Source organism: Tursiops truncatus, chromosome 1 (assembly GCF_011762595.2).
Source record: "Tursiops truncatus isolate mTurTru1 chromosome 1, mTurTru1.mat.Y, whole genome shotgun sequence".
NCBI classification, from domain to species: domain Eukaryota; kingdom Metazoa; phylum Chordata; class Mammalia; order Artiodactyla; family Delphinidae; genus Tursiops; species Tursiops truncatus.
The window spans coordinates 58,142,443-58,151,571 of NC_047034.1; the positions used below are offsets into that span (position 1 = coordinate 58,142,443).

Consider the following 9,129-nt stretch of genomic DNA (forward strand, 5'->3'; position numbering starts at 1 on the left):
TCTCACTGATCCCCTACCCTCGATTCCCTCCTAGATCGTTGTCTCCCTTATTGACTTCTAAGTCTGATTTCCATGAATTTTCCATCTCTTTATTAAAACAGCTTCACCATTATTAGTAATACTGAATCCTGTTTATTTAAAATCTTCAACCTCATAATTTATTCACAGGTCTTCCTTGATCCCAAGGGCAGGCAAGATTCTCGGTTTTAGGGTTGACACATTACAGCTTGATGCTTAGACCAGGGACTCTGGAACCAGATTCCATGAATTTGCACCCTGGCTCTGCCACTTGTAAATTATGTGCCAACGGGCAGGTCACCTCTTGCCTCAGTTTCCTCATTTGTCAAGCAGGGATAGTAGTAGCACTTACTCTGTAGGACTTTTGTGAGGATTAAATGAGTTTTTCATGTAAAGCACTCAGAGCATGGCTTACACGTTATAAATGCTACTTAAGTGTTAGCTATTTTTACTATTATTCGAGTGGGTAATGGGGTTTCCTTCTCTCACAGCTCCCCTTGTCTCCCCTGTCTTTATTTCTCTGAGGTTGTGGCTGTGACCTGGGAAAATATTTTTCTTTCCTCATCTGCCATGACATGACTTGTTGTCCTCTTCCGAGTGGTGATTACTTCTGACCCATTTTGGTGGGAAGGATTTCCACAGTGAGGAAGGAGGAAGGATAATAGGCTGTTGTGGCAGAGCAATCAGGAGATGAGGGTGGATGGGGAAATAGTGGGATGGGTCAAAACTTCCTTCCTTTTGAATTAGTGTTGAAGGTCATTGCAGGGGCACAGAAGGGTGAGCACGAATATGACTCTGCTGGGAAGAAAAAGCTAAAAACAGTTTTCAATCAAACTGCCCTTTTCCCCGTTCCACCTACTCACCTATGTTAAAATATATTTTAAACATTAATTATGACAGGCTTGTAATGGAGACAGTGAACAAATTTGTTTGTTTTTTCCCCCCAAGAGATTTCAGTTACATTACTTCCTCATAGAATATCACTTACCATGCGATGCCATTTGACACTGGACTGCAGAATCTGGAGATTACTTGCTAGTCAGGGAGAAGAGGGAGAGTAGTTAAAAGGAAATGAACTTTTACCACCTGTTGGAACATATCCCCAAATCTGAAGTTTTATATGACCTTAATGGCAAAGCCCAATGAAGACAGTATGTGCTTGCACGCACGCGCACACACACACACAACGTCAGACAGATTCATTACAAATATTACTAAACAACACTTAACTAAAAGATTAACAAACAGAATACACAGCCACATTAAAAGAATAATGAACCCTAACCAAGAGGTATTTATTCCAAACTTACAAGGATGGTTAGATAAAGGAGGACCCATAATATAATTCTCAATATTAATTGCTAAAAATGTTACATGATCATTTATATTGAGGCAGAAAATTCTGATAAAATTTTAAATCTATTCTTGATAGCAATTCTTAATAAAACAGGTATGTAGTCATTTTCTTAATGTGACATATAAACACAAAAGCCAGAGCCAGATGTAATAAGGATATAATTAGAAGCATTCTCATTAAAGTAGAGAACAAGACAATGATGACCATTATACCACTATCGTTTGCCATTTCTGGACATTCCAGCTAGTATTGTTAGAAAATAGAAATAAATAAGTGTATTAAAATTGGAAAGAAAAAAACTATATTATTTTTAAATTATTTACTTCATGGGAAAGAATATGAGTGCCTTTTAAATTTGTCTATGATATGAGAATGATTTAACTAGAATTGGAGTTATCAATGACTGAAATGTTTGGTAAAATTTCCTTAGAAAACCTTTAGAACCTGATATGTCTTTCTTTGACGGTGTAGCCCTTTGATAATTACTTTTATTTCTTTCATTTTAATTGTTCTGTTTCAATTTTCTAGGTCTTCTGTAATTCTTTTTTTTTAAATAATGTCTTTATTTTGGGATAATTTTAGATTTACAGAAAAGTTGCAAAGATAGTTTAGAGTTCTCATATACCCCTCACCTTGTTTCCATAGTGTTATCATCTTACATAACCATGGACCATTTGTCAAAACTGAAAAAGTTATATTGGTACAATTTTAACAACTAAACTGTAGGCTCTATTTTTCCACTAATGTCCTTTTCCTGTTCCAGGATCCAAACCAGGACCCCACATTGCATTTAGTCATCATTTCTCCTTTGTTTCCTGTGTTCTGTAATTATTTTGTAATCTTTCCTTGTTTGTGAATTTAACTATTTTGAAAAGGGTACCTGCTTAGATATTTTGGCATGCCCCTCAGGTTGCATTTATCTGATGTTTTTCTCAAGATTTGATTGGAAATATAAGTTTTGGGAAAAATATCACTGAAGTGAAGTGTCCTCATCATGAGAAAGTATCAGATTTTGAATTTATTCAATAGTTCTACTATTTTTCTCTTATCAGATTCAGGGATGCAGCTTCATCTTTGTGTACTCCTTCTTTCCTTCTGCCTTCCTTGGATTTATTTTGAGGTTCTTTTTCTAAATTCTTGTTGTGGATACTTGATTCAGTTATTTCTATCCTTTCTGGTTTATAATTCTAAGTGTTCAAAGCTATGGATTTTTCTCTGTGTACTCTTTCAGCTATATGCTGTAGGTTCCAATATGTAGTGCTATCAACATTCTGTAATTTGTGTATTAATTTTCTCTTTAACCTAAGAATTAATAGAATACCTTATATGACACATGGTAAGGATTTTTGTTCATTTCATAAGTTTACTATTGACTGCTAATTTTTTTTTTTTGCATTGTGATTAGAGACTATTTCTGCTATTTCTACATTTTGGAATTTATACAGAAATTTCTAGCCTAACATATGGTTATCTTTTGTGAGTACACCTTTCTGTGGGCATTAGAAAAAAAGATATGTTCTTTGTATTCAGGGCTAGAGATTGATATATGGGTTTCTCTCACTCTCCCACACACAAATACACACAGTTACCTTTGTCTGAAGTACATCCTAAATTCATACTTGCTTTAATACTCCTTGACGACTTGCTGACAAAGGTGAATTAAAGACTGCTACTACTAATGCTGCAAAAGAGTATTTTGTATTAGTACATAAACCAGTAACTTTCCTATAGCTTTTTTTTTGCTTTATGAATTTTGATGCTACTATATTATATGGTAAGTAGATCATATTAATTTTCGATCGCTGTGTAACAAGTTACCACAAATGTAATGGCTTAAAAAAAAAACACCCATTTATTATTATTTGACAGTTTCTGTGGGTCAAGAAGGTCAGGCTCTCCTTAGGGTCTCACATGGCTGAAATGAAGGTGTCAGTATGAACTGCCATCTCACTTGAGGCTCAGGATCTTCTTCCAAGGTCATTTAAGTTGGTGGCAGAATTCAATTCCTTGAGACTGAAAGACTGAGGATCCTGCTCTTTTGCTGGCTGAGTCTGAGGGCATCTGTCAGCTTGTAGAAACTGTCTGAGTTCCTTGCTCTGTGGCCCCTTCACAAGGCCTTCTCACACTACCAGTATGACTTCTGTCTCCAATGTCTAGACCCAGGCTCAAAGGGATCACGTGATTACATCAGGCCCATTCATAATATTCCTTTTGATTAACTCGCAGCCAACTCTCTAGTAACCTAATTACATCTATAAAATCCCTTTTGCTGTATTGTGTAACATAATCATATCCCATCATATCAGAGCTCCAGCCTTTATCCTTCCTTAACTTTTCAGCTTCAAGAGGAGGGATTTATACAAGGCATGTATACCAAGAGACAGGAATATTGGAGGACATCTTAAAATTCTTCTTACCACATGAATTTTTATAATTATTTTATCTTTATTATGATTTATAGACTTTCTCATTATGTGATGCTTTTAAAAAATCACATTTAATTCTTTAAGTCTTAATTCAAGCCTAAAAGTCAAAGTTGTCTGAATTAAAATCCTGACTCCTAATTTGTTGTTATTGTTTACATTTTCTTGGTGTACATTTTCCCATCTTTTTATTCACAACCTTTTTTTTTTTAACATCTTTATTGGAGTCTAATTGCTTTACAATGGAGTATTTTGTTTTATAAATGTCTCTAGTAGGTAGCATATTGCTGGGTTTTATTTGTAATTTAACCAGACTCCTTTCTCATTATAGATGAGTTCAATCCATTTTGATTTATTTATGGAACATATTTTGGTCTTAATTTTGTTCTATATTTTATGCTTTTTCTGTAGCTGTGGCTACTTTTAAGTCCTTTATTACTTGGTATTTTTTCCTTGACTTTCTTTGTGTGTGAAGTGGTGTGTTTTGTGTGTTTTTTTTATATGAAAGGTTTATATTCCTGTTGTGATTATGATTAAGATGACTCTAACTTTTTGTAATATATTTATTCCTCAAAACTGTAGACCAAACTTTAGACCAAATCTGATTCCCAATTGTGAGCAAAGATGAAATTTGTTCATCTCTGTTTCCTCCCCTTCCTTAACCCCTATAGATTTTAGTTGATTAAATTACTTAGTGAAACCTTTATGCCTTTTTGTTTATATTACTTGATGACTTATTAATCCCCAAGTTTTAATAATAAAGAATCAATGTCCTTACATTACCTTCCTCCTTATTTCCTAATTTTCCTAGTTTTTTATTTACTAATTATTTCCTAATTTTCCTAATTTTTATTAGTTATATAATTTTCATACTTACAAAGTTTATATTTATATTCAGTTCTGTAACAATAATCCCCACTTTCTTTTAAATAGATTCAGTGCACACTGCATTGGCTTCTCTAGTCATCTCCTGTTGAGCTGAAGTTCATTTTCTATTAGTCTCTTGAAGGGAAACACATTCCTTGAGTTCTTTCATGTTACAAAACATTTCTCACACTCACTCTGAGTTAAAGTTAGCCTGAGTATAACATTCTTGGGCCACAATGTTTTCCTCAAGGATTTTATGTGTTCTGTTCCACTGTCATCCAGTATTGCTGTGGAAAATGCTATGGTGAGCTGGATTTTTTCTTCTCCTAGAAAGGTTAATTGAATACTTTTCCTTTTCCTGGATTTCCAAAGCATTCTTTATCTTCGGAAATCAGCAACTTTACTAGGATACTGGTCCTTTGATTGTATAGAGTTAATTTTTCTAGGGACATAGTCTGCTTTTCGACCTATATCTTCATGAAAATTTATATTAAAAATTTTATTTAAATATTTTCTTCTTTTATTTTGGTTCTCTTCTTTGGTGACACCAATTATGCGTATATTGGTCTCTCTTTTTTTTTTTTTTTTTTTTTTTTGCGGTACGCAGGCCTCGCACTGTTGTGGCCTCTCCTGTTGCAGAGCACAGGCTCCAGACATGCAGGCTCAGCAGCCATGGCTCACGGACCTAGCCGCTCTGCGGCATGTGGGATCTTCCTGGGCCGGGGCACGAACCCGTGTCCCCTGCATCGGCAGGCAGACTCAACCACTGCGCCACCAGGGAAACCCTGGTCTCTTTTTTAATGTCTTTCTAGCTTATCTCAGTCTTGTCCTTCATGCTCCTTACCATATTTTCAGCAATGCTTATTTTCTTTGCACCGTTTCCAACATGACCTTTGTTTTTGTGAGAATATCCTTTCCCCTCCACTTCTGTCCTAAACGGCACTGTTTTTCCCTAAATTCTTATATCTCTATTTCAAGATTACGTTTTACAGATAAAATTGCCTCATTAAATTATAAAGTCTTTTTTATCTGCTCTGTGATATTTTCCTAGAATTATTTAACTGTCATTATTTTTATATTACATTTCTGCCTTTTTCTTGTAAAATCTTTCTTTTTTTTTTTACATCCTCTATTGATTCCATTTTGATGATTACTCAGTATTGAATGTGATGAGCTACTCTCAGATCAAATGTTTGCTGGACTTTCAGATAGAGAAATTCTCCTCTTGACCCAGAACTGTGTGTGTAAATTTGCTCTTTCAGATTTATTCTACCCTTGCTATTTAATCTTGGCAGCTTCAGAATTTACCTCCTCTATCATGACTTACCTGCAACAGTAGATTCTTGGTTGGAAACCAGAACGAAAGAAAGGTGTTCAGTTGCATATTCCATTTCCGTTTTTCTGTCTAAGCTGCTCACCTTGCTTTTCCTCGTGCCTCCATCCCCACCAAAAAGCATCATTCATCTTCCCAGGGAGTACCTCTGGATCCAAATATCTGAACAAAAGCTTCATTCCAGAGATGTCATAGTTACTCACAATTTAGCTATTTCACCACTGGAGTGTTTTCATTGTTATTTTCAAAGATTCCATATTTACTAAATGTTTATTTAGCTTTAGCAAATGTTTCCCCTTTAAAATTCTCACAGGATTGAATACATATGTGAAGAAATTTTAGAACAGATCTAGAATTTTCCCAAGTTTTGCTAGTCTGTGTTTTTATGTGTGCATGGTTTATTTTAATAAAAAATTGATGTGTAAACTATTTAGTCTCATGAGCTTTTCACCACCTGATGAATTTTTCTATTTCCTGACTCCTTGAAATCCAGCTTCATTGAGAAAAATAAAATGTTTTCTGGAGGGGGGTTCAATTTTTGAGCTTGAGTGCTTGAGGTGAGACCAAAATTTGATGGTGTAGACTGCCATAGGTTAAGATAAGTGCTCCAGATGCCTTCGAGGCAGGAGAGATGTGGTCAGATGGTGGAAAAGAAGGTAGACATGGAGTTAGGAGATTCATTAACAAAGATGAACTCTTTTGATTGGCAAATTTGGAAAGAACTTTAGAGGAGGGCCATAGTGAAGTAAATTCTAATATACCCATAGTTCTTTCTTTTAACAGAACAAAAACTAAGAAAAGTAGTCAAAGTTAGAAAGAAGATAGACTTTTGACTGACTGAAGGATTAATAGAATAAAAATCACTTACTCGTGTGTGACTTCTCTGCAATTTATAGGAGGCAAGGTAGTGAAGATAAACTCAAGTGTCTTACCTCTTAGCCAAAGGTAAAACATTCTAACAACGAAAGGAATCCTTTGAGATGTTGTCATTCGTCATGACAACCATATACTTCAAAGATTCCATTCTGGAATGGATGTACTTGCCTAGAAAGTACTGATATGCTCAAGTGGCTGGTAATGCTCACTGTCACCCCTGAGGAGGGAAGCTTCTGGTTCTTGTGTTATCTGCACTGAAAGGTAGCTCTGCAAACCAACAAGCTTGCTAGAAGTTGGGTGAAGGATATGAATAGAAAACTCACAGAAGAGGAAAACTGAATGGTCAATAAATATTACAAGATGCTTAATCGTCCTCAAAGTCACGAAAATGCAAACCAATAAAATACCATTTCACAACAAATAAGTAAAAAAATAACTACAGATAAGTAAAAATTTTTAAATTGATTATCTAAATATTGGCAAAGATAAAAGAAACTGGAACTTTCTCACACCACTGGAGGAAGTACAAATGATATAGCTACTTTGTAGAGCAATTTGTCACATTTTAGTAAAATTGAAAAATTGTGACCCAGAATTTCCACCTGTAGGTCCATAGACATAGAAACATTTATAGAATTTGTGTACTGGGAGGCACGGGGAAGTGTGTTCATTGCAGCATTTTTTGGTAACAAATTTAAGATATAACTTGTATTCCATATAATTCACCCTTTTAAAGTGTACAACTCTGTAGTTTTAAATATAGTTACAGACGGGTACAACCATCAACACTATCTATGCACCTATATTTATAAGAGATATTGGTCTGTAGTTTTCTTGAGATGTCTTTGTCTGGTTTTGGTATCGGGGGTAATGCTGGCCTCGTAAATAAGTTGGATAATGTTCAATCCTCTTCTATTTTTTAGAAGAGTTTATAAAGATAGTTGTCAATTTTTTGTTAGATACTTGGTAGAATTTACCACTAATGTCATTTGGTTCTGACATTTTCTTTGTAGGAAGGTTTTTGATTACTAATTTAATCTCTTATTATAGTTCTATTCAATTTTTTCTACTTCTTGAGCAAGTTTTGATAGTTTGTGTCTCTCTAGAAATCTCTCCACTTCATATGTTATGTAATTTGTTGGCATACAATTATTCAGAGCATTCCCTTATAATCTTTTCAATTTCTGTAAGGTTTTTCTTAATTTTTGAAGCATTGTTTTGCCAGATATAGAAATCTTGGTTGACAATTTTTTCCTCCCAGCCCTTTGCATATGTCACCCTGCGACATTCTGCCATCCATGTTTCTGATGACAAACCAGCTGTTAATCTTATGACAATATCTTATACATGATGAGCTGCTTTTCACTTGTTGCTTTTAAGATTTTCTCTTTGTTTTTGGCTTTACACGTGCTACTTGACATTCTTTGAGCTTTGTGTGTGCAGGTTAATGGGATTTTTGGGTTAAATTTGGGAAGTTTTTGGCCATTATTTCTACAAATATTATTTCTGCTCCTTTCTCTCCTCTCCATCTATTACTCATATTAAGCATATTTTGATATACTTGATGATGTACCACAAGTCACTGAGTCTTTGTTTATTTTTCCTCTTTCTTTTAAATTTCTGCTCTTTCGACTGGATAACATCGATTGACCTATTGGCAAGTTTGGTGATTTTGCCATCTGCTATTCAAATCTGCTGTTGAGCCCCTCTAAGTAGATTTTTCATTTCAGTTATACTTTTCACTCCAGAATTTCTATTTGGCTGTGTTCTATAATTTCTGTTTCCTTTTTGATATTCTCTATTTGGTAAGAGACATTGTTTTTATACTTTCTTTAAAAACATGGTTTACTTTAGTTCTTTCACTGCATTTATAACAGTTTGTTAAAAGTCGTTGTTTAGTAGGTACAACATCTGGTTTCCTTAGTGACAGTTTCTGTTGTTTCTTATTCCTGTATATGGGCCATAATTTCCTTTTTCTTTGCATGTGTCATAATTTTTATTAAAATCTGGATATTTAAAAAAATTTAATATAGCAGCTCTAGAAATCATATTGTTCTCCCCTCAGAGTTTGTTGTTATGCTCATTATTGTTATTGATGGTGGTTTTATTTTGTGAATGTAGTGACTTTCCTGGACTAATACTGTAAAGCCTGTAGTTTTTCTTTTTTGTCATATATGGCCACTGAATTCTCTGTTCAGTTAGCTAATGATTGGATAGAGGTTTTTTTAAAGTGTTTTGAACCAGTAAGTCTCCCA

The 9,129-nt window shown here is 34.6% G+C and overlaps 1 protein-coding gene across 1 annotated transcript in view; it reads right to left on the reverse strand.

Annotated features, from left to right (window-relative positions):
* Positions 1-1,046, reverse strand: part of MROH9 (maestro heat like repeat family member 9) — a 92,342-nt gene extending 91,296 nt beyond the window's left edge. The window contains exon 1 of the mRNA XM_073790794.1: positions 1,007-1,046. Coding sequence (XP_073646895.1) covers positions 1,007-1,009 — 3 coding nt within the window. The 5' untranslated portion in view covers positions 1,010-1,046. The remainder of the gene's footprint in view (positions 1-1,006) is intronic.
* Between the last annotated feature and the right edge of the window lie 8,083 nt (positions 1,047-9,129).